The sequence below is a fragment of the Chaetodon trifascialis genome, chromosome 7, assembly GCF_039877785.1.
Source record: "Chaetodon trifascialis isolate fChaTrf1 chromosome 7, fChaTrf1.hap1, whole genome shotgun sequence".
Taxonomy (NCBI): Eukaryota; Metazoa; Chordata; class Actinopteri; order Chaetodontiformes; family Chaetodontidae; genus Chaetodon; species Chaetodon trifascialis.
In genome coordinates, this window is record NC_092062.1 from 8,068,499 (window position 1) to 8,093,131 (window position 24,633).

General features: G+C 42.1%; 1 protein-coding gene across 9 annotated transcripts in view; it reads left to right on the forward strand.

Annotated features, from left to right (window-relative positions):
- The first annotated feature begins 382 nt into the window (after nt 1-382).
- Nucleotides 383-24,633, forward strand: part of LOC139333357 (clathrin coat assembly protein AP180-like) — a 50,586-nt gene continuing 26,335 nt past the window's right edge. For 8 of the 9 annotated variants that reach the window (XR_011602325.1, XM_070965681.1, XM_070965683.1 and 5 more), the window contains exons 1-3: nt 383-1,265; nt 21,348-21,490; nt 23,847-23,922. Coding sequence is in view for 8 of the 9 variants with exons in the window: in XM_070965681.1 (XP_070821782.1) it covers nt 1,136-1,265; nt 21,348-21,490; nt 23,847-23,922 (349 nt within the window). In the remaining variant the exon portion in view is untranslated. The remainder of the gene's footprint in view (nt 1,266-21,347; nt 21,491-23,846; nt 23,923-24,633) is intronic. The other variant, XM_070965682.1, reaches the window with a different exon arrangement.

Below are 24,633 nucleotides of genomic sequence, written 5' to 3' on the forward strand. Positions count from 1 at the left end.
CTGACACTTTTGCTTGAGCAAATGGTCTGTGTATCCCCATTACCAGCAAACCAGTGAGTGACTCCAAAGGAGAGCACATCAGCACCATGGACAGAGACAAAGACAGTCTCTGTCACGACCTGCCTGGCTGCACACTCTTTGTGCATCAAAGCACATGGTTACACGTGGCAGCACGCTTCATATGACCTTCATAGTATGGAGGCAGCATGACAGAAATCAAGCTTGGCTGTGGAGTAGCTTTATTAACCCTTCATGTCCTTACCCATCTATTACCTCCATCCTGCCTCTCGTCTCCTCCCACCTCTCGCGATGAAAGGGGCAGCAGCAGGGTTGGCAATTCTGCGTCACATGACTCAGGGGAAGGGGCGGGGCGTGGTGAGAAATGGAAATAAATTAAATAAACAAGAGAACGTAAATCCGCTGAGTACACCGCCATCCTACGACCCGGGTAGAAGCGCGCATCGCCGGGGCTTTCAGGCTGACGGTGGGCCGCAGCAGAGAGGAAGCGTCCAGCAGGGGAGGAGGAGGAAAAACCGCTGCACCGGATGGTGGGGGGTGATGATGATGCCAGCCAGGGCCTGATGTTACCCTGCACGCCCCGCTGATACACAGGGACTGTCGGACTGCTGGTGGTGGTGAGGATTATCCAGGAGGCTGGAGGAAGGAAGACAGGGAGGGGGGGAGGCAGCGACGAGCATCATCTGGAGAGGAGCGTTTTATCAGGGAGGCTGACCGACAAATAACGCGGAACAGTTAGAAATAGGATCGAAAAGAAAAGAAAAAGCCCAAATTTCGTGGAATAGGATTTTGCAGGCTTAATTAGCTTATAGACTGGATCAGTTTCAACGGATAGGCTACTGGTCCTCAGGGAAGAAAGTCAGTTCATGATTGTTCCAGACACGCATGCGGATCCAGAACAACTGACTGGGAAACAGCCAATATTCCAGTACTGCTATCCACCTCAACTATAATTCTGTAGAAAGTGTCCTACTATTTTTTTATTTCCTAGTGCTGTGTTTCTGTGGTGCCTTCGAGGGCAGCTGGGATATCTGAGGCCGCTCGCTCATTTCGGTGTGGGGGGGGGTAGGACCATATTGGACGCTTGATAGCCGAGGCTGAGCTCCACAGAGAGAAGATGTCGGGTCAGACGCTGACGGACCGCATCGCCGCGGCGCAGTACAGCCTGACGGGATCCGAGGTGTCCCGAGCTGTGTGTAAAGCCACCACACATGAACAGACACCTCCAAAGAAAAAGCACATGGAATGTGAGTAATCTATCTATCTATCTATCTATCTATCTATCTATCTATCTATCTATCTATCTATCTATCTATCTATCTATCTGAATGTGTCCTTTCGACCCTCCATCCATCCTCCTAATGCACAACTAGGCTGCGCACCAAAGCTCTGACGGTTGCCTCCCCCATCCATTCCTTCAGTGCATGTTAATGTGCTTGGAGGAGTTTCTCAGCCACACTTTGTGCTCACAAGTATATACACACACACACACACACACACACACACACACACACACACACACACACACACACACACACACACACACACACACACACGATGCCTTGAGGCATCTGCTATTTAGATTTAGACTTTCATTGATCAAGTCAAACCTTTCACCTAATTGCAGCAGGGTTTCTTCCACCCCCATTGTGCTGTCCAGATGAGCATCAGTGTAGAACCAAAGGGTCGCCACAAAGCCTTGGACCAGATACTTAAACCCTACTGACTGCAGCCTGTTTCCCCTACAGTGCTCCAGTGCTGTTGAATACATAACTGGAAAGGTTGAAAGTGGTGTGGCCACTGACAGGCCTTTGCCTGGCCTTCTGTCCCCTATGGTCGAGCAGAGAGGCATGTGGCACTGCCAGCACTTGCTGCAATGTGTTGATTTGTTGGCACATTGCTTAGTACAAACAAGGAAGAAAAAGGTGGCGGCACAGAATGCTTATTCAATGTCACATGCTTAAAAGAGATGTTAGGAAGGCCCATAAAACATTTGGAAAGGGCTTAATGCGAACATAAACTGTAGATATACAGCATGTGTGACAGCATTTATGTGCTGATTGAATCAATTTCATAATATACTCATTTACCCCAGTGAACAATATCTATACATGAAGTTGAATCAAATGTGAAAAGATTGATGCACTATCCCACTAATTATGACAGTGGACAAAAGGGAAGTAATGCTTAGGAAGGTGAACAGTGTCTGGACGCTGCATCTCTTGAAATGGTTCTGTATGCAGGGTTTCGACTTTTTCTAATTCTCTTTTTGTGTATGCACACACATCCCTGAACATTTCAGTTATGTTCCAGGCTTATATTGACCCTCGACACTCGGTAAGATCCGCCAAGCTTCCTACTTAATTTGGCGCTGATTTACATCTTGTACAATAAAAGTCGTTTCAAAGACCTTTTGTAATCAGTCTGTGCAGATTAGACCAAATGAGGCTAATAAGCAGCTTTCAACATTTAAAAGTCCACTTTAAGCAGGACCACCTGTCACATGGATCTTTTTGGTTTCAATGTGTGTTTATTTCTGACAAGGACAAATAATAAAGCAGACGATCCATGTATATAGAACTGCCTATTTCAGCTCACAACAGAATAGCACAAACAGGGCCTTGTAATAGAATATTCCATACATAATTTAAGCTAATATACAATAAATCATACCTAACAGTGACAAGTAATAAAGTAGGATGTGTGTGGAGATGAAACTGCCTGCTCCAGCTCCTACGCAAGTGAAATAAATGAAAGGCAAAATGGGAGCTTTAGCTTGGTGTACTTGGTATACATGATTTAAAGCTAAAATATATATATGAACAGGTGGAGACAAACATTATGTTATTGCGGAGAACATAAACATACATAATAAACTGTGAGAAACAATAGGATGAATTTGGATGATGACAAAAATGTGGCATCCACCTTTCACTCACGAGACAGAAGACAAGGGGTGAAGGTGACCACAGAAGAAGAAATGAAGGCAAAGAAACCGGAAATTGAACCCTTGCAGATACACACTGTGCACATACTAAATTTGGATACCCTCACAGTCACATAATAACCATGTTTGACAGATTTTGTGTAATTACATTAACAGCAGGTTTTTGTATTGCAAAAATGCACTTCTGCACCGCATGATGAGAGTCATACCTTTAACATTCCTTCAGTATAAGATCTGAAGAAATGGCAGCAAGTTTGAGTTGGCAAGCTCAAACCCAGTGGGAGAAATCAATCCACCCGGCTGTTCATGTCCAGACTGAAAAAGCAAACTGAATGAAGAATTGCGTTAAATCATAGCACAAGAAAGTGGAAAGCTCGGCCACTTGCCAGAGTTTGTGCTGTTGTGGAGAGTGCAGAGGAAGCACTTCCTTCCACATATTGCTTTCCCACTCATCTACAAAAAAGGGGAAAAGAATTTGATTCCTCATTAGTAGCAACTCAACTAACTGATGCAGTAATTATTGTATAAAGTACATGCAGTCACCGCATTGCTCAGCCAGTGTTAACAATGCATCGTCCTATTATCAAATTCTTTTACTCGTAGCTTTACTCATCTAATGAACATCTTTCACACTGTGGATGAATCCATCAGCAAAAAGACACATTTCCTGACTTTCAGAGGTTTTGAGTCTACTGCCTTACTTGGCCTGGTTTGAGGAAGTATGTGAAGGACAAGGCAAGGCAACTTTTTTTGTATGTTTCATACACCAGGTTATTCAGTGTGCTTCGCAGGGTAATGAAACCAATAGACTACAAACTGTCCTAAAGGTTCTTGGAGGTTCATATGGCACAAGCATATCACAGATGTATTTAGGCCCAGAGCCACACAGTGATTTGTAGACGAGCAGCAGGATTTTTAAGTCAATTTTCTGGGTGACTGGTAGCCATTGTAAGGATTTTAGATCTGGAGTAATGTGGTCGTATTTCCTAGTTCTCATCAGGACCCTGGCAGTGGCGTTCTGAATCAGTTGGAGCTGCTGAAGAGCCTTTTTTTGAAAGCCCTGTGAACAGACTATTACAGTAATCCAATCTACTGGAAATAAAGTCGTGGGTAAGCTTTTCTCGCTTGGACATTACTCCTCTGATTCTTGCAAGACGAAGTGACCAATTCGATGTGATGACTGAAATGCAAATTTCAGTCCAAGATAACACCAAGATTTCAGGTTTGAATCTTTATTATGAGAGACAGGAAGCTAAGGTGAGAGCAGGCATTCTGTCTCTCTTTCTGTGCTCCAAAGACAATTATTTCTGTCCTTGTTCAAGACAATTTTGCTTCATCCTGTCACTGATTTGTTTGATGCAGGTACCCAGAGGTCCAACGGGCACCCAGTCTTTTGGTCTAAGTGAAATGTAGATTTGCGTGTCATCCTCATAATTGTGGTAGGCTACTTCAGTATTTTGTACAATTTGGCCTAAAGGTAGCATATAGAGGCTAAACAAGAAAGGTCCCAAGATGGACCCTTGTGGAACCCCGCAGGTCATGGCCATCTGCTCGAATACACAGCAGTCCCCAAGAGTCCCACCAAAAACAGAGACTTTGCCTGAGTCATTGTTCAGGCAAATGTCATTCAGCAGAGAGTGAGTGCAGTCTTGGCACTACGATGGGTCCAAAGTCCTGATTCAAAACAGTTTTTCAACATTAAAAAATAAGAAAGTTGTTGGTGAACAACTTTTTCAGTTGCTTTACCCAGTGCACCAAGTGTAGGTTTGATATAGGCCAACAGTTATGAAGTACAGTAGCATCAAGACTGTTCTTCTTCTGAAGCCTTTGGTAAAATTCAAGATTGAAGAGAGCTCTTAACAATAGCTATTAGTTTTTTCATCAGGGTGCTCAAAATTGTTCTCAGGAGGCTGGTGGGGTGAACTGAGATTGGACATCATTTTTGTGTTTTGTCGTCAATGGGATTAAATTGCATCGTGCCTACCAAGTTATTAGAAAGCTGTGGTGCAATACTTTTTTATTTGGCTTTGTGGAGGTGAAAATGTATTTCATTCCTTGACTCTTGTCTTTAAAAGAGGATGCAAACTCGCTCCATCTGCTAGGAGAACCTAGTTTCGAAGATATTGAAACTGGAGGTTTGGTTAACTGGTCAACAGTAGCAGGCAAGGTCCATGAGTTTTTATTGTTTGAGAGGTAACTTAATGTCACTGGGGGAGCTGCCTCAGGGATATTGTACGACATTATATCCACTTTCATCCACTGATGACATTTGCTCAATGTGCTGTTAGGGGCAACTGAAAAAGGTCCAGTTTGTTTTTCTGTGACCCCTTGCAGAAGTATTCATCTACATTATCAGTAAAACCTGTTGCCACAGAACGTTGGATGCTCTGTACAATCTTGTTTCACATAGAGGAGCTTGGCATCCACTATTTCCCCCGCAACAACAAAGACTCTTACACCACACTACACTATTAACTGCATTATTCATTACAGCCATTATCACCACATAGGTGTGGTCTGAAATTTCTTGTGTTATACAATATCCAAATTGATACAACTTCATTACAAATCATATTTTGTGTAACCAATCTACTGACATAATCAGTCATCTTCATAATTAGCCTCCTATTCCACCACCACCTCTTCCCATCACGCTGATGTGGTCTGTCACAATTACAGGTAATTTCTGCAGTTTGCTCATGTATCAACCACACATGGATTTAGTATCTTTGGCTCGTGGACATTCTGAGTACTATTAAAATTAATTTACATATTTTAATTACATCAAGATGCTGGAAAGATATTACTGATTGCACTCTTACATGTTAAATTCTCACTTTATTCTGTATTTTCTTCGTTCCTGTCTCTAATCTGAAGAGAGCTGCTCTTTACAGGCTGAAATGTGACAGGAACTCATCAATTAAGATGGTGAAGATAGCTTTTATCTTGTTTTTTTTCTCACTCTCCAAGTGAGCTCCACCAATCAGTTGAGACATCCATTAAATATTGTAGCTGGTCAATCTCATCAGCCTTATCAAAAAATGTCATGTACACATCATGCATTTCCCTTTACTCAGCATGAACTGCAACATTTCCAAACACTACACAATTAATGGTTTCGTTTGTATTATTATCTTAGTCCTAAATCCAACAAGTGTGGAAAAATGTGTGTGAATGGTCTAAAAATAGTCTCTTATGGATTGTTCCACTGACAGCCAAATGTGTATTGGTCTGTTGATCCAGTTCAAGGGACATCCAGAGCACAGCAGAGCAGTAAGCCCCTCATGGTGTGACCCCAAAGCCCCAGACAGAGGAAAAACTGAGAAAGTCATAAGCAGAGAGTTTTTAGACTAAATTAGTCCCTTCAGCTTCTTCAAGGATGAAAGGCACCAGAAATAGTTAGAAGAGTCTAGGATGCAGGTATAAAAAGACATGTTGTTGTTTTAAAATGTGATTTTTTTTCAAGGTTTTCATCTCTTTTGCAGTTTTGCAGGCAAATCTGAGTCAGGTCAGTTTATTTTATGCCATTTATTTTATGCCATAAAATAAACTGTAAAGCAGTCAGAGGCTTGTGTCCTTAACATTCGACTGGACTGTGACCAAATGGTTCAGACGACAAACTGCTGACTGCACAGAAAAGTCAAGGCTGAAACGAAAATAATCCCAGTAATAGCCCAATTGTAGATACGTGTCTTTAGAGGTTTGGCACAACACTTTTGCCATTTATTTTAAGAGTCTGACAGATGACTGCAATACACATTGAGAAGTCCTCCAAACATTTTAAAAGATTAGAGCTCGGACAGCAGCACAGATTGCCTGACACCCCACATGGTCAGTGTGTGTCTTGTAGACGGCTCTTGATATCTTAGAGCTGCACTGGCTTCATGTATGTGCCTGTATTTTTGTGTTTGCAGGCATACTCAACTTCACATACACACACAGTTGCCTGGAAGCCACATGCTGTTGGCAACATCCCAGAAAAAAAGGACTTGATTGAGGATTCAATTAAGGGTCTTTTTTGGAGAGGAGCAGGGTGGTGCAGAGGAGGAGGTGCAGCTGTGAGTCAACTGCTTGAATGGGCGGAAGTTTTTAAGGCATTAGCATAATTACTGTGAACAAAGAAGACCATTGCTAAGAAGACTGGCAGTCTGAAAGCGCAGTGTGTGCAGTAACAACATACCCTCATCCTCTTTGTGCCATAAAGTAAAAGCATTCGTGCTGTAAATTTGAGGAGTTTTAATAGCATTATGAAGCAGTGTTTGTGCGAGTGGGTCCATGTTTTGTTTGGATGGTGTACGCTGGCAGTGCATTAGGCATTCCACTGCTTTCACGCTATTCCACTGATGGAAAGTTGGTGGCCGCAATGCGTCAAAAAAAGGTAGTGAAGAAGAACACTGATAGCTAGCAAACATAGATTTAAACAATGCAGGATTTAAAATATTTTATAATGCTTTGGAAATGCATCCAATGTGTTTGTTAGACCTAAAAAGATACACACAATGTGTTTTGGTAAGAAACACTGAATGTGAACATAACTTTTATTTGTTTACAAGAAAACTCCCACAGGGTACCTTTAATAGAGCAGATTCCAGCTGGTGCAGACTACCAGTTCTCTTAGCAATGGTCTGAAGATATTGCTACCTGCAGCTCATATCATCCACAGGTGGCAATGACATACATATGAAAATATATCTTAATTTCAGCAGTACTTTGTAACAGGTAATTTTACAAATTATTAATATTTGAATGATATTGGCCACATTTAAACCTGGGTTATTTTGAAAAACACTTTCTTTTATCTAACTAATCTTTTGAATTGGTGCAGTAATGTGACCATCTGGCACAATAGCAGGCACTGCTCAGGAGTTCAAGATGTAGTAAGGAATGGCGCACACAAGCCATGTTCACTGACTATGATTTAGTAATGCCTCTATATATTTTATACTAGCCTACTTACCATTCTATACTCTCCATCAGGGCTGTGTTGAGGATACTGGTTCTGTCTATTTGGATTGATTGGACTATAGGTTGATTACACAACAGCTGGCAAATGCCTGAATTAAATTGTCAGTTACATCCCTGGTACACACTTTCTTCACTCCATCCTGCTGCTGGTGCTACAGGACAGCAAAGCTCTGTGCTGCACGGTTTCTAACCTAAAACAGCAGCTGCCAAATGATTACTTTCATCCAAGGCCCATTTTGGTATTACTTCCACCATGAAGCAAGGGAATGCGCGACAAGCAGGAACTTACAAAGAATACTTGAAGGCAGCATTTTACTGATTGGTCAGGATAAGAACTGAGCTGCTTGTCAGTGTGAATCCAGAGGCCCAGAGCATGGCTCAGAGGACATGCAGAGTATCTGCAGCCCAGAGGGAGACAGCTAGAGAACTAATGTCACAGGGTTTGCCAAATGAAGATGGCTCTGTTTCCAAAGACGGGCCCCACCATTCCTGCTGCTCCTAATAGCCTCCATCTTTATCTACTGCTTCTCATGTTGGCCTAACCTCTCAATGCTCCCGCTGTTAAGTGTGGTAGGACAGGTTTATGACTTGAAGTTGATGTTTCCGAAAACGTATGCCATGATTTTCCCTCTCTCACTGTCGCTGCTCTCTCTTCTTTACATCCTCATGATGTTTAAACCCAGACAATGTTGATCATAATGACCTTGACTCTGATTGAGCTGAGATTCTGTCTGCAATAATTATCAGCAGCTCTACTGCCGCTCTAAATCTAGTCACTCCAATTAACAGGTTTTTGAACAGAGTGATGTGATAGGCGCTGCTCAGAGCAAATGTAGGATATATGACCTGCTGTGTGTGTGTGTGTGTGTGTGTGTGTGTGTGTGTGTGTGTGTGTGTGTGTGTGTGTGTGTGTGTGTGTGTGTGTGTGTGTTTGTTGATGGGGGGAGGGGGGGTGAGGGGTGAGAAACATAAACAGCTTGCTGAGTTCCCTTTGGCTGCTAAGGTGCTGTTACCACAACATGAGTCACCATCAATGTCTCAACACATTTGAGAGGCAGACTGTCTCTGAAATGGGGGAGGGGAGGAAAGGGTGAGGGGTGGCGCCTCTTGCGACTGTCTCCAAGGTCTCGTGTGGTAAATGTTAAGTGTTCATGTCTCTATCTGATGGCTTTGTTTTCATGCATACTGCAACAGCATACACCTGCACAGGTAGCACTTCAAGTACATCTAAATTGGTAAAGTTGATCCAGTTTAAGCCATTATAGCTCTGCACCACATTCCCACATTTATGTACATTTATGTATGGTTTTGAAAAAAAGCCCTGACATTTTGGGAAATACACTTACTTGCTGAGAGTTAGTTGAGAAGATAGCTTCCACTCTATTTGTCCACTGCAGCCAGCAGCTGATTATCTTAGCATAGCATAAAGACTGAAGCAGGGAAGCTAGCCTCTGTAAAACCACAACTTTTTGGTTTTACACTTCAGTTTTTGGATTAAACAAACAAGATACAATGTGTTTGTCAGTGAGCTTTACAGGTATAGAAATATATATATATATATTTATTTATTTATTTATTTTAACTTTTGAGCACATCCAAGGCAGCTGTTTCCCCTTATTCGAGTCTGTATATCAAGCTAAGCTACTGTAATTGGCTGCAGGTTATAGCTTCATACTGTGTGAGTGGTATCGAACTCTCGGCAAGAAATTGCATAAACATATTTCCTGCAAGGTCAAACTATTCCCTTATTTCTGGAAACATAAACACAGGTTACCCTTGTAAACACCTGGCTTATACATAGTTGCAGTAGCTGTTGCCATTGGGGATATCAACTATCAGAGAAACACCTGTTTTAGCAATCCAGAAATATTCAGGTTCTTACCATCTCTTTTGTCATTAATTTGCTTTGAGACTTTGTTTATGTTTTTTTGCTTCAGGTATTAACCGGCCAGATGTGTACAAAGGATTCAGTGTCTCTTGGCAACAGTAGGTAGTAGCAGGTTGTTGTGTCCTTGGACGGTCAGTCTGGAAATGCTGTGGCAGAAAAGCTTCAGCAGGATTGAGACGGCCTGTCTTCACTCCTACCATAAACAAAACATCGAAGTGAAAATCCACTTTACACAATAGCAGCAAAGGAGTGGCATGCGTGAAAAATGTCAGTGGAACTGACGCAAAGTAACATTTTTTTAAGCACCTTCACTTGGTGACTCAATGCTGTCAGTGTGGATATCTTCATTGAAACTGCTGCTGGTTATTTTTTAATGCTGCTTCAGTTACAGTCCTGTGTGTCAGGATTACATTCTCGGGTTTTAGCCAACAACAGTGGGACATCTTGTATATAGATGAAACGTAACATAAAATCCAGTCTCTTTAGAGTTTGGGTTATAACACCTTATTTCAATAAATGTAGAGTTAAAAGTCTGAATGACAACATCAGTGAGAAGCAATGTGTGTCTTCTGTAGCACTATCACTGTATTCCAAGAAAAAATCACAACATCCTACCAACCTGCCAGCTATCGACTGCTGTGGAAAAAGATACAATGCATGAGGTACATTTTAAGTATGAGTCAGTATAAAGGATTTGAGGAGAAACATTCAAAAGCATCTTCATCCGGTCCTCATATATTTCCCTTCTTCTGCCTCTCCCACTCCATCTCTCACCACTGCTCCCACTCCTCTTTGCTTCTCTATAGTGATTCTGTGCAGTGCTCGCCTAATGGCAAGTTGCAGTGAATAGAGGAATGTGAACGGAGGTCGGCGAGAGAGCCCAGCATGTACTGTAGTGTTGATCTCACAGCGGGCATCCTTGCAAGCCCCAGAATGCCTCTCTTATGTCAAACACTGTGTGGGAGGTGGACCGTCCTAACAACAGTGTGTGTCCAGATTAATGAGCTGGGGCCAGGATCACCCATACAGCTACTATCAGACCATTATCCACTCTAAATCTGAGCAGTATTTTCAAACTGATGTGCTTCTCCTTTCTCAGTACTTCCCACTTCTTCCCATGCCTCTCAGTCCGTTTTCTTTGGAGGTCGCAGTGCCCTTGAGCCTGCTAGTCTGAGGATGAAAACAAAATATCACTGTACAGTTGCATCTGTGGGGGGATGTTTTTCACTTAAATGGGCAGAATGTACACGCAGAGGTTTGTTTACCCAGAGTGAAGTGCAGGTAAACATTTCTTTGTATGCAGGTAAGCAGCAACAGTCTTTCCAGCAGCTCAAACATTAAAGGCCCATGGTTGTACCCAGGCTGCATATCAATAATGTAGGGAGGCTTGGGTTTCCTGCTGTTCTATTAGTCTGTGTGACTGCTGGGTTTTGCCTCAGGACCCGACTTTGCAATAAAGTGTCACGAAAAAAAATTTCCCCCACTGACTGAATCACCAGTTACAAGGGACCCAGAAAGTTTGTAATAGTTTTGAAAGCTATATGCAGCAGGCTTTCTGAGAAGTACTAATTCCAACCTTAGTAACACAGTAAGATGAATCTGTCGTATATGCACCATATAAACAGTGATATGATGTTACTATTTATGGATTATTCAGCAGCTTATTTAGAATTACATTGGAGGTCTGTATGAGGCTCAAAACAAATCTTCATGCTCGAGAAACGAGCTAGTCAGCTCAGAGTATTATGCAAGTGTGATAAGGAAAACAAGATTGGGTTATGCTTTCACTTCATTTGGCTGCTTAGCTTGTAAACTTGTTCTTATTCTCAAACCGTATCGTTTTATTTGTATCATTACAAAAGGTTTTTAGACACAAGGACTAGATGTGTTTGACCAGTACACTGTCTTGGGTAATGTTAGCTGGATCACCTGCTAGAGTGTAAAGTTCCCCCAATACAACAAACATTGCAACATTGCTGATAACATTACCCCATAAACTCTATTAGCACGGCTCACTCACGACAACACAGGCTATTTTTCTGTGACCAGACTGGTCCATGTAGCCCACTGTGGATTTTGTTTGAGAGTTGACATACTGGTCTCTATATGATGATACGACCCTGTATGGTTGACATTTGTGCATGCGTGTGGAGATGATGCACCTTCCATTGAGGGCAAACTTTTTGTGTGTTTGAGGAACAGGTAGCATGTAGTGTCCATGTAGCAAAAGCCTGAAATAGCTTATTCCTCTGTGGCATAGAGCTCTATTGTTCCAAAAACTATTGACTAGAGTGCTAGCAGCATGCTATAGCCGCCCTGTGAGGCTGTATTAGGCACAGTGCTGCTTGCAGCTAAATACTAATATTAGCACGCTAACATGCTCACAAAGACAATGCTAAGATGCGGATATTTTGAAGATTATGTTTACCATGATCACCATCTTCGTTTATTGTGTTATCATGCAAAAATGACAATGTACAGCTGAGGCTAATGGGGATTTCTTTAGCCTAGCAGGTATTTTGTTATAAAACAAAAACTAGATAAAAAGTCAGAGATCAGAAAGAGGGGGCATGACTGTCTGTATCATATTCATATGATATATCCAGCTATATCCATGCTAGCATTGCTAAAAACTCTTAAATGAGCCACGCTATGACACATGGGTCACTAATTTCTTTAATGAATGTGGGCACTGTAGTTTATTTTGAGTCAAACCCACAGCCTACTATATACATGTGACCTGTTTTTAAAGATTATATCATCAGTAGGAACCATTGAGCTTGGAGCTGAGTGCCCCAGACAGGACTTACTGTATCCTGTAAAGGTGTCCCTTTAAGGTGCCCACTGAGTTTATATTGATTGAGATCTTCCACTCTCACATATTGGACTCGTGTGCTTTATTGACCCACACAGTGTCACATAACTGTCACTTAATACCACACTAGGATGCCTTGCAGCGTCTGCCCCACCCAGCACACAAGTGACAGGACTCCTATTTTAATAGCTTCCTTGAAGATCAATAAGTGTAAGTGATATCCAAGCTACTGTGTGTGAGTACAGCTGAAGCATGCATGCACCGCAGGACACACGTAAGCATTTACGCAAGACTACATGACACACGCATCCTCCTCACATTTTGATTTTCGATGGATTTTTACAAATGTACCACTAAGCACCAAAGGGGACCTGCCAAGGTGGTTTCCTAGGCAACAGGCTCTCATATTTGCAGTGCCATCAAGGATGCAGTAAAATCCCTTTGAAATCATCTTCACAGGTGCAGACTCCCACAGCAGCAAACTGATAGGGGTCATCCAAAGCCAGATGTACATGAGTCATACAAGCCTTAACAGTGTTGAAAGATTCAAGAAGATTAAATGAATTCATATAAATATTTGCAAATGCATTTCATAAATTCCCTTTGCTTATTTGTGTTTTGTTTTCTACACTGCAACAATGTATATTAAATTTCATAGAGATCAGCATTGTTGAAGAGGTAAAACATGGGGATTGGTGGATTCATCTACATAAGAGTGCAGAGCCATGCTGCATGAGTGATGCCTCGTTGAGCTACACATGAACGGACCATGAAAGCACAGTGATATTTATAGCTCCTCTCACCCTCAAGCAACATACAAGGGGAGAAAAAAAATACCCAGAATGCACTCTGTCCTAGCGTAGCATAGCACCAATGTGGTGTGGCAGCCAAACAAAGAGGAAGCCATTGGGATCCAGACACTGTGGAGGCTGGAAGTGACATCTGAGGAAAAAGCTGGCACCCCACACAATGCTGATGCTGCTGCTGGTGGACACAGATAGCAACGCTGTCTTCACATTGATGCTTTGGCTTTCAGTGACATTTCACTCAGCTATTGGTGGAGTTGTGCTGTGTTTGCCGTGATGCAGCTCATGGGTGGAAAATCCCACATTCATTCAGTGTGTACAAGATGTGAAACACATACCAGTGTGTTTGCAAGTTTTAGCTCTTTACCTACAAATAATATAAGCTACTCTACATTTGTTCCAACCTTTCTTGAATGCCTGCTTGAAGTATGAAAACACAGTTGCAGTTTCATTTAACTGGTAATGTGTTGCTGTTAGTGTTACATTATCTCATACAGAAATGAATGAAAACTAATGAATACCTGCAAGTGTATCACATTCAGCTCTCTCAAACAGTGTCAAGGCATTGAAATGATTAACTGTGACAACATTATTTGTAGTAAATGAGCCTGCTGTCTCTCATATTCAGGGTGCTTGATGTGGTGATCCGATGGGGCTTGCATTTGTACTTATTTACTAATGCTATTAGCTTGATGAGCTAACAGCTGTGTGTTAGCAGTATGGTGACAGGCAGCATGTCTGAATGCGTGCTCTGTGGTGAACAGTAGGCAAGCGATTGACAAACATGGCCTGTGCTAGCATCAGGTGTTAGCTTGCTCTGTGTTGGTCTGTTGAAACGAGCCACAGCTGCCAGATATTGGTTGTTTAAAACGGCAAATATAAATGCTCTCATGAACCTTTTCCAGCTTGATTTACTGTCATGTTATATCATTCAGTGACTGAGTAGCAAATAGGCTTCTGCTCATTGGTCTGCAAATGAACCTCATGCTTCCTCACTCATCATTCAGCAAATGCAATCTTTCAATCTCTAAATCTTTTCAGAACAGATCAGCTGTGTTGACTGATCAGTCTTTCTCTAATTACTCTAATTGTCATTCTTGCCCACAGCTCCAGTGGCTGCTAATATCCAATGCTCTCAGACAAAAAACCCCAACTTCCAGCCATATTCTTCCTCAGCCACACCAGTCTAACATCTATTCTCTCATTTGTTTTGTCCTCCCTTATTCCCTTCGTTCCTTGTTAGCAGTTCATCTCCCATGAGGCTTTGTGTCTTCCCAGTCCGAACAGAAAATCCCTAGCTTGCGGCCTGTGGATTTCTGCACTAAGGGAGGAAACTGAGACTGCATACAGATCTTATACCTTGCATGCTGAACCAAATAATACAGCCATACTTTTTTTATTTATTTATTACTGGGCTTTGTTTTCTGACAGAGAGAAATCTGTAACTGTATAGGTCTGTCCAGGGCTGTGGATCATTTCCCCCTCTATTGAACTCAACCTCTTCAAGAGCAAATTAGAGCTGTAACTCATTAACAGGGGTGTGTACTGTTCACACGAGTGAGTAATCAAATAATCTAGGAAGTTAAAAAAAAAAAATCCTCACTGTGTTGCAGGTCAACATCTGGGTGTCAGTCTCACTCCCTGACATTGTTCATGGCCACTACCATCTCATTACCACAGAGGGAACATAAAAATGCAAGCTTGTTGGACTTTTACAGGACACATGCAGGACAATTAAGCCACATGAAAACCAAAATAAAAATCTTTTTCCTAGCCTTTCCAAAAGCATTGATAGCGTGCCCGGCTAAGTAGCTCACTATTGCATAGAAAGGTCTTGTTTACAAATGACACATCAACTGTCTGTGTTGTGGCTAGCTAGCTAGCTACTATGTATTTACAGACATTGCATAGCCAAGGAGAAGTCTGAGGTCTTGTTAAAAGATAATGCTGATTATTTTATTGTATTATCAGGAAATGCCAGGAAAACACCAAAACCAAGGAGGAATCCATTAAGAAGAACTGTCTGTGACTACAGTCTGATGCTGCCTAAGCTGTAACCTCCACAAACCTAATCTAAAAGCAATTAAAAAGTGCAAAACTGTTGCAGTGGGAGACATATAACTTCTTTTACTTTAATATAACTTCTTGTGTATTTAATTTCTCAAAGCTTAGCAGCAAGAAAAACACTATAAACAACAAACCATACCCCGAACATGCTCAGTGACATCTGCCCACATAGAGCTCCTCTCCAGAGATCAAGAAGTAGAGCTGTGCCACCATAAACCCACTACTCATGTTTATGGTTATGAATGAATATGCCACTTGAAGGGAAACCTTTCATGTGTTTTTTCGTAGTATTTGGACAACTGTAGCATTCTGCTGTGAAAGAATAAGCTCTTGTTGTAGCTTATTCTTCCACACCGGAGTGCTATGGTTGTACACAGAAATTTCTTTCAAGGATGAATTCATTTTTAAGGCATGATCCTCCCCAGGGTCCGCAGTTTCACTTTGTCAAAACTGTGCTGTGCTATGTTCATGCATAACAGATGAGGCAGCATATTGTGCATACATTTTTTTTGTCAGGCAGAATGTTGATTGATATGTGGTCGCATTCTGAAACATTGGGTGTCAGTGTTTGTGTAGATGTGCACTCTGCGTTTGCAGCCATATCTCTTTATAAGTGCTTACAGGGCAGGGGTTTTTTGCTCTGGTCTTTGCTCCTTCTCATTTTACAACCACAAACACACTGTAGAGGATATGACCATGTCAGACCACTGGTTCTCCTCTCTTTGCTTGCTACGCTGCACAATGATGGCTCAGGTGCTGTGGTTGTAAAATTACAGCAGGGATAGTTGTGTGTACATGTCTGTTTGCTAGACTGTGCATAGATGCACATGTATAGTAATATAAAAGTGTGTAGAACAGTGCAGAGGCTCTTGTAATCCTCATGTCATGAATAACCTTGTGTAACGGCTAAAAATCCCCAGGCTTTAAATGGAGGACATGATCTGGATGCTGTCACTGAGGGACTGAAATTTCACATGAGCACCACAGTGCAAGAGACTGGTAGCCTCATGTTTGGCTGCTGCAACCAGAATCTGTTTTATAATGATGTATGTCACCAGTGCCACCTATATATCTTTGTGAGACACAATGAGGCCACTCGACGCTGATTGTGTTACTTCATTTACAGTTGTCGTCTGTATCTCAACTTTTCAAGATAATGAGATAAGATACAAAACTTCTAATGTAATAACAGTAATATGCAGCCCCTAAGCCAGCAGTTACGCTACATCTGCGTGCTGTGTGCATGTCTGCTGCTGCCCACAGCACTATGTCTGCACTATGATGTTGAACACTTCTGATTGTGCAGATGTAAGTGTAGATATTGCAGTAATCACCAGGTGACAGATAACTGCTCTTACAGCTGCAAAGACTCATTCTGCAATTACTCTCACTGGTTCAATACCACCACTTCTCCACAGCAGCTCTGGCTGACTCATTACATGCATTCCCATCTGGATTTCATCATAGTTAAGCTTCATGTGGCTCTTTCTGGCCTTGCCCAGTAGATGGACTCTTTTCTTGTTCTGATCCCTGTGCTCTCATTGTTTGAATTCATTTTAATTTAATTTCACGCTCTATTAACATTACAGACACCGTGGCATTGTTAAGGTGCAAACTAAGACTCACTCAAATGAAAGAAGAGTCTACAGCCCATTTGGGGAGGTCAGCCTGATGGTCAACTTAGCTAATAAGTGATGAGAACACAGTAAGCTGCAGAACAGTAAACTCAGTCAAATCATATGTATGTGGGGGCTTTCAGCTTCATGTGCTTCAAGCAAATTTTACTGGATAGCAGGACATCATTATATCAGAAATAAAATAAAAACATTTAGCAGGTCAAATATTAATATTATAAAACATCTAAATGAGTGGCAGCTTAGTCTGGGACATTCATGCATCAGAGATATAAACTGTAGAATTCAGTTTTTCCTAATATTGGATCATTAAGTGGTTGCTCACCTTAAAGCAGCCATAGCAGATTTTTTGGTCACTTGATGGCAATACAACAAGCTGTAAACACAAAATTTGTCACTATGCATTTCTTTTGCTCCTCAGAATGTTCATTTTGATATCTGTGTTCATACGTATTAGCAAGCAGGAAGGTAATAAAACTACTTGTGATTCAATTTGCTGTTTGTTGCAACATAAAGGATGTGGAATATGGATGGCATGCAAGTAATTGTTAGTCAGTGTGACTATGTGTGTGTGCTAGCACTTGACAGGGGCCACATATCGAGCTGCCTTGCACTCTCTCTTTCTTACTCACACTCACACATGAATAATTGAGAGGGAAGGTGGGGGGAGACGGTGAGTCAGGAGTTCCTGCTGAATTGTTGTTCAGCATCTCAATCAGAACAGAGACTCTGCCTGTTTCTCCATCTCTGTTTCTACTGGATTAGTGTTCTATTCTACTGCATGCTTAAATATTCCCTGAAGCGTGTTCAGCACATTTTCAAATAAACTAATGTCAGATTTCAGTTAGAAACATCAGTGATTCACTGAATACTGTTTTTATCCATAGGATTCATAACCTCTTCCAATATGCAGTGTTTATGGTGAGCAGCAATGGCCACAGCTGAAGAGACAGAGCAAAGATGTGCCTGAGTGGAACCGCTGTTTTGTTGTTAAGTGCATTGCGAAGGCAACAGCCACCTGGCAACAAATGATAATTTTTTTTTTTTTTTTTTTTTAATTCCCTTAAATCACAACCATCATCTCTTGTACATTGATTTTCTTATTGTACTCCTTTTAGGAGATGATTTACAGTAAAGTTGAAGTCTATGTAGATTAGATGGTTGCTGCAGTACAGTTTGTTTCACAAAAGCCCTCACAGTGGGAAATAGAGAGACAGACAAACAGTGAGACAGTCAGACCAACAGACTGAGATAGAGACAGAGACCAAGAGATGATGCAGGCTGCTGACTCATCAGCCCTGTAGGGCTTATCCTTCTCTGTGTATGTGTTTGCATGCGTATTTGTGTGTGTATCTGCTGCCTTACTGCTGAAGAGGACATGCACAGCAATCATTACCGCATGATGGAAGCATGATAGAGGAAGCACAAATGCTAGCAGACTTGTAACATGACTGTCAAAGCAAAGTGACCTTGAATGCTTTTTTTGCACGATTACTCATGCAGTCACATTTCCAACCACACCTACTGAGGGCCGTTAGACTTGCTTCATTCATGGAGATAGAAGCATGCATTATAAATCTAACCTTTAGTCACAGAAAATGCCACAGGCAGCTTCACAGTTTTTGTTTCAACCATTAATTGGAATGAAACTCGTTGGTAGTCACTATATGATGTCCACACATACCTGTACCCTGTTAGTGGCACTCTGCCCCCATTTCTTGTTACTGGAGATGGAAATCTTTATAAACAGCACAACACAAATATATATTCTTAAGTAAATTCCTAAAACAGCTGGGCACTGTAGATTTGAGCAAACTCTACTCAAACTGGAGCAAATGATGTATTTCTAGGGAAACACATTCAGCTCTCCAGTTAACATTTACAGGCTCAGGATTTTGTGGATATTTGAGCCTTTGCTTGTTGCTGCATGGTGACCACAACTCACTGCTCCTGAATGTTGTGTTTTACCTCAGTTTTTGTATAGATTAAACTAATGACATATGACATGTCAATTACAGAGCTCTATCATGTTTTTTATCTTTAGACATACAATATACCAACACTATAAAAAGTTTGCCACAAGAGTTGTTAGAAACATTCAGTTTATTTGATATTTTATTGTTAAGTTAAAATGTTTTGTTTCCAAACTCCCCAGTTGCTTCATGTCATTATAACCAGAGTCAGATGGCTGTGTGTAGGTGTAGTAGGTGTGAGGTGCACTGGAATTTAGTCTATTTTGAGATGGGGTGGAAAATTCGATAGACACCTCTCAGCTGCCTCCCAGTCTGCTGGCAATGTGCAGACATGGATATGACACTATTAATGAATCACAGGATTGAGTAGTAGTCGCTCTGCGTCTGCCCTGCTCTGCTGAATCAAGGCTTTTAAAATGACACAGGTCATGTTTCCTCTCCCTCTCCGTCCATCACTTACACACTCAGCATGCACACCTTCTCATCACATTCCTCACACTGTCTCTGAAGATACGCCCAGAGGTGTGTCATGGAGGACAGCTCTCCTGTCAGGAAACACATACAGATTGGTTGGGTCTTAGCAAGTTTCTGATACATTATACCTGTTAAATTACTAAGTGCTATATGAATTTATGTGTCTCAGTGACTTGTCCAAACATTGTCCACTTTGTGCAGAGAGATTGTTCACCTCAGTGCTCCATGCTAACACTTTAGCATTGACAATAAATTATAGTAGTCAGCTAACATTAGTCAATTTAAAGGTGGTTTTAGTAATGGAAATTAGCTATTTCCATTATATAGTCTGGGCTTTTGAAATCTATTTAGTGTACTCCATTTTTCTGCCAATCAGTGGCAGCAGAATTATATTCCTATAACTATTACTTATCAGTTTAGTCTTCATCTTAAATATGTTATTAAACACATCCAGCAGACCCATATTTATTCTCCTTTTGCTCTTTGTTGGTCTCCTCCAATATCTGCCTTTTGAGCTGGTAAATGCTCCACTGCGTTCACCAGCTAGTCGCTAACTTTGCTGCTGAGCCAGCAGTGTACTGTGGGTTTTCACGCGAACAGGTGTATGCTGCAGCTGGACGTAAGGCTGATGAGAGCAGTGAGCCAAAACAGTGAAGCTGAAAACCAATGAGCTGACAGATGCTAAAAACCCCCATAGAGCTGAACAGAACTCTCTGGAGGGTCAGCGCTACAAGTGATTGCATTTACATTATGCATAGTCCATTTGATCTGTTGTTAATAAAATTGATTAGCTTACCTTAAATGTAGGCCTGCCAGTGACGTGTTGCTTAATGAACTGGAAGTATACCAGAGTGCTTGTACACTTGTGACAAACAATCCATCAACATATAATTATCAAAGTGGATTTCTAGAGTCAATAATCTACAGATAACAAATTTGTTGTTTTACATAAGATCTTATCTCTGAGCTGCTACATTGACAAGAGGACAGCCTGCCTGCTTGTCTGTCTGATTCTTATGTGTAGGGTTGAAAGTCTGATTCCCACTGCAATCCCTGCTTCCCTTTTGGCTTCTCTCTATCTCTCTGCCGTGGAATATTCCACTCTCCCTCTGCCTGTGCTGGTATTAATGACTGGCTGCAGAAACGAACAAAGCAGCAGCCAGTGTGACTCACGCCAGGCAGTGATGGCATAATGTGAAGCACTCATGGAAATGCATTTCATTAAGATGGAAAATGGCAGCTTCCAGAGACTATTCTGCTGATTAAAAACAAGCTCTTCTTGCTTGTACCGATAAGTGTGCTACTTGGTAAATAGGCATTTGATTGACATTGGGCCCTGCATTACATTACAGTCTAAGACAGACACATGATGGACCTGTAGTTTTGACTCAGACCACCTCCCAATACAGTGCTGTTCAATAACACCAGTTGTAAAACTGGTTGATTAACACTGAAGTCAAATGAAGTATCTTGTTCTACCTGCAGACGTTATTTGAGGAAACACTGCTCAGGTGAATTTTGTATTACAGTGCTAGAGTGCAGCTGTGAAAAGCAGCGAATCCCACTCCCAGTACCACCGCATTTATTCAAGCACACTCCCGTTTGTCATCTCTCACCCATCTGTCGTCTTCTTACACCAACCCTGCAGTGGTTTGCCTGATCATTACTTGAATAAAAGGCTTTCAGCACACGCGGTACCTGCGCTGAGTCTCTCCCCTGCTAATATCTTCCATCTGACCTCCTGTTCCTCCTCTCCTCAGACCTGATCCAGGCCACCCAGGAGTCCAATGTGAACGTCCCGCAGATGGCCGATACGCTGATGGAGAGGGCCGGCAACGCCAGCTGGGTGGTGGTTTTCAAAGCCCTGATCACCACACACCACCTCATGGTGCATGGCAATGAGGTGAGGTTACACTATACTGTTTACACACGCCCTGATGACATACGGCACACTTCTGTTTGTTACCTTTTTTCATGTCTGGTTAGATGCAGTCATTAGATGCGAGTAAGTATTTATCCTCCACTGAGCAGGACCCCAGCTGATCCACTGACTACCCTAGTGTGAGTGTAGCCCACAGTGTAGAGTCAGCAGAGGACTGGTTGTACTGGGAAGCTGTCAGATGTAAAGTAGGGCAGTGCTGGATAAGGGCGCTGCAGCTCAGTCGACTTTCCACACAGGACCCAAGGTAGACACACACACATACCTGCTCAAAAACACACTGCAGCAGGGGCACAGATTGCTTTTCATGCGTGCGAGTACAATCTGTAGTTTTTGTCTCTGTTCATTCAGCCAGATCCCCTCAGCTTTACAGGCACCTTTCAGTTCATTGTTTAGGTTTCGTAGACCACAACCTTACTGTGTTTAAGTGTATCTGTATCAGTACTCTCATTAGTGTCATTTCCAGACAATGCAGGCAGCTTTTAGCTAAAACGCTTTGATACATCCACTGTATGCTACTGTACCTGTCTAGCACCAAACGAGCATTCGGCAGCTAAAGATGCTGATGACAAATTCCCTTTGGAAGAGTTGGGAGAGACCAAAACAGAGCTAAAATGTGAATGAATATAGGCCTTACCTTCACCAGGTGGACAGAAACATGACTCAAAAAGAATAGTAGTTTTGCCTCATGCCTCCTGGATGTCTAATTTGTTAAAACGTAACAACCACATGATAAGGTGAGAAGATGTCAATAATAATGCTAAAAAACTGGATTTTAAGGTTTTACTTTTACTGGCAGTGACTGTGAAAGAGGTCACAACATGTATTCAGTGACAGAATAGCGAATGATTGTCAATGTGTATTTATAGTTCTCTGCACAATTCTCTGTTTTACTTTTCTCCCTTAGCTGTAAATTTTGGGCTCAGCAGCAGTTATGGAATTAGCAAAGGGACCAGCCTTCTGCTTCTAAGCCCTGACCCCTTGACCCAGTTTATGTCCTGACAGCTGAGGAAAAACAATAGTTCAGAATGGTCAACAAGGGACAACTCAGAGAGATAAGCAGATGTTCCTTTACTGCCTATAAAAGTGGCCAAGCTGCCACTGAATTGCAGATAACACAAAGGAGAGAGATATTGAAACAGTATCAGCTGTTTCAGTAGCCATCAACTCATTTAGTCCTTCATTTACCTTCCACTCTCCATACACTAACTTTTGTAATGTAATCGCTATAGCAGGTGTCAGCAGAAAGGGATAAGTTGTGTTGTGCTGTGGTCCTGATGCATGCACGCACGCACGCACGCACGCACGCACGCACGCACGCACGCACGCACGCACGCACGCACGCACGCACGCACGCACGCACGCACGCACGCACACACACACACACTTAACAAATAAGCCCAGTTTTTATGTTCCAGGTCTGTTTTGTTATTAGCTGTGTGCTTGGAAACAGAAGCTCAAACAGCGAGTGTCATAAAGAGCCTTGACACGATGTTTGACAAGGCAATATATGTATAGAGTATGTCCCCTCTGTCTGCTGAGGCCTGTTTGTTTTTAGCCTGGGCTGCGCAGTTGTAATTTCCCTGATGATGACAGAGAGACTGTACTGAGAGAGAATGAAATGTGTAGCTTACCGTTTCTCCAGGGTGGGTTTGTCATTCTTAACCCCCCCTCATGTTATTATGCTCTGTGTTTGTGTAAATGGAGCCTCTGTGTGTGTGTGTGTGTGTGTGTGTGTGTGTGTGTGTGTGTGTGTGTGTGTGTGTGTGTGTGTGTGTGTGTGTGTGTGTGTGTGTGTTTTATGCCCCTGTGTAACACTGGAGTGAGCTTGTTCTTGCAGGTCTGCAGAGGGAGCCCATTTACCTTTATTATGCTAGATTTCCTTCTCCTCTCCATGTGTCTAATTGATATTCTCACACTCCTACTCACGAAGGCTGCAGCATTGCTCCTTTAATGTTGGATTTCTATCTATTCACCAAAGCAAAAGTCAAGTATAGAATCACACGTCTTGCCACTTTCTGCCACAGGCAGTTTCACAGGTTTGGGGTAGGGAGCTGAAAGTGTTGAACAGCCCCTTCAAGAGAACTGTGAACATCAACCAAGACTTCTTTCATTTAAGATGGAGCCATCTGTTTGAAGATGACCATAAAATCTACGTGCATTCATCACCCCGCCTGACCTCCACCAAGTCAAAGTTTTCATCCAGAATGCAGACTAACTTAAGCTATTTTGCCTTCACTAAAACTAGAGACACTTCACCATATTAGTTATTTGGTGCCTGGCAGAGAACTAACCCCTGTGTGTTTCTGCTGTCCTGCAGAGATTCCTGCAGTTCCTGGCGTCTAGAAACACCTTGTTCAACCTCAGCAACTTCCTGGACAAAACTGGCTCCCACGGTGGGTGGTGTTTCTCTCCATCCTATCTTTCACTAAACCAACCCTCCGTCCTTTCAGCCTTGATTCATCCCTATGTTCTGATCTTTTCATTTCTTATTCTTCACCCCTTTATTGCTGTGTCCCACTCTGCTTCTAATACTTACACTGAAGACGTTTAACAGACATTTTTAAGCCGCATGTCGCAAACAACCTGACCCTTCCTCGATCCATCCTTCAGCTCCAGCTGTCCGAACTCCTGCTTCCCTCAATTAAACCTGTCTCCATGGAAATTAATGAAGTCTCCCATGGTGATAAACACCGGCTTCACAGACTGTTGTCATGGACTTTTTGTCTACCAGGGTGACTGGAGTGTCTGCAGAGGTTGGAGAAAGCCAGATTGAATGTGTTTAAGGCACTTTAAAGACTACATAATCTTGATTACATTTAACACATCAGTTGTAGCCTAAGCACGAATTCACAGAGCTGAGAAACGTGTGATTCCACAAAGAAAATAACACGTTTGTTTTCTTGCCAAGAGTTAGATGAGAAGATCAATACTATTCACTACCAGCATCTCTTTAAATATTTTTGCCTCTCAGCAGCCATGCCAGTGGTCTCCCCCTGCTAAACTAAGATATTCATCTCCTGCTTCTAGCTTATATGTAGCATGCAAACAAGAAAGTTCAATGAAGATGAATACCACTCTCATATCTGTCTCTTAAAGCTACAGCC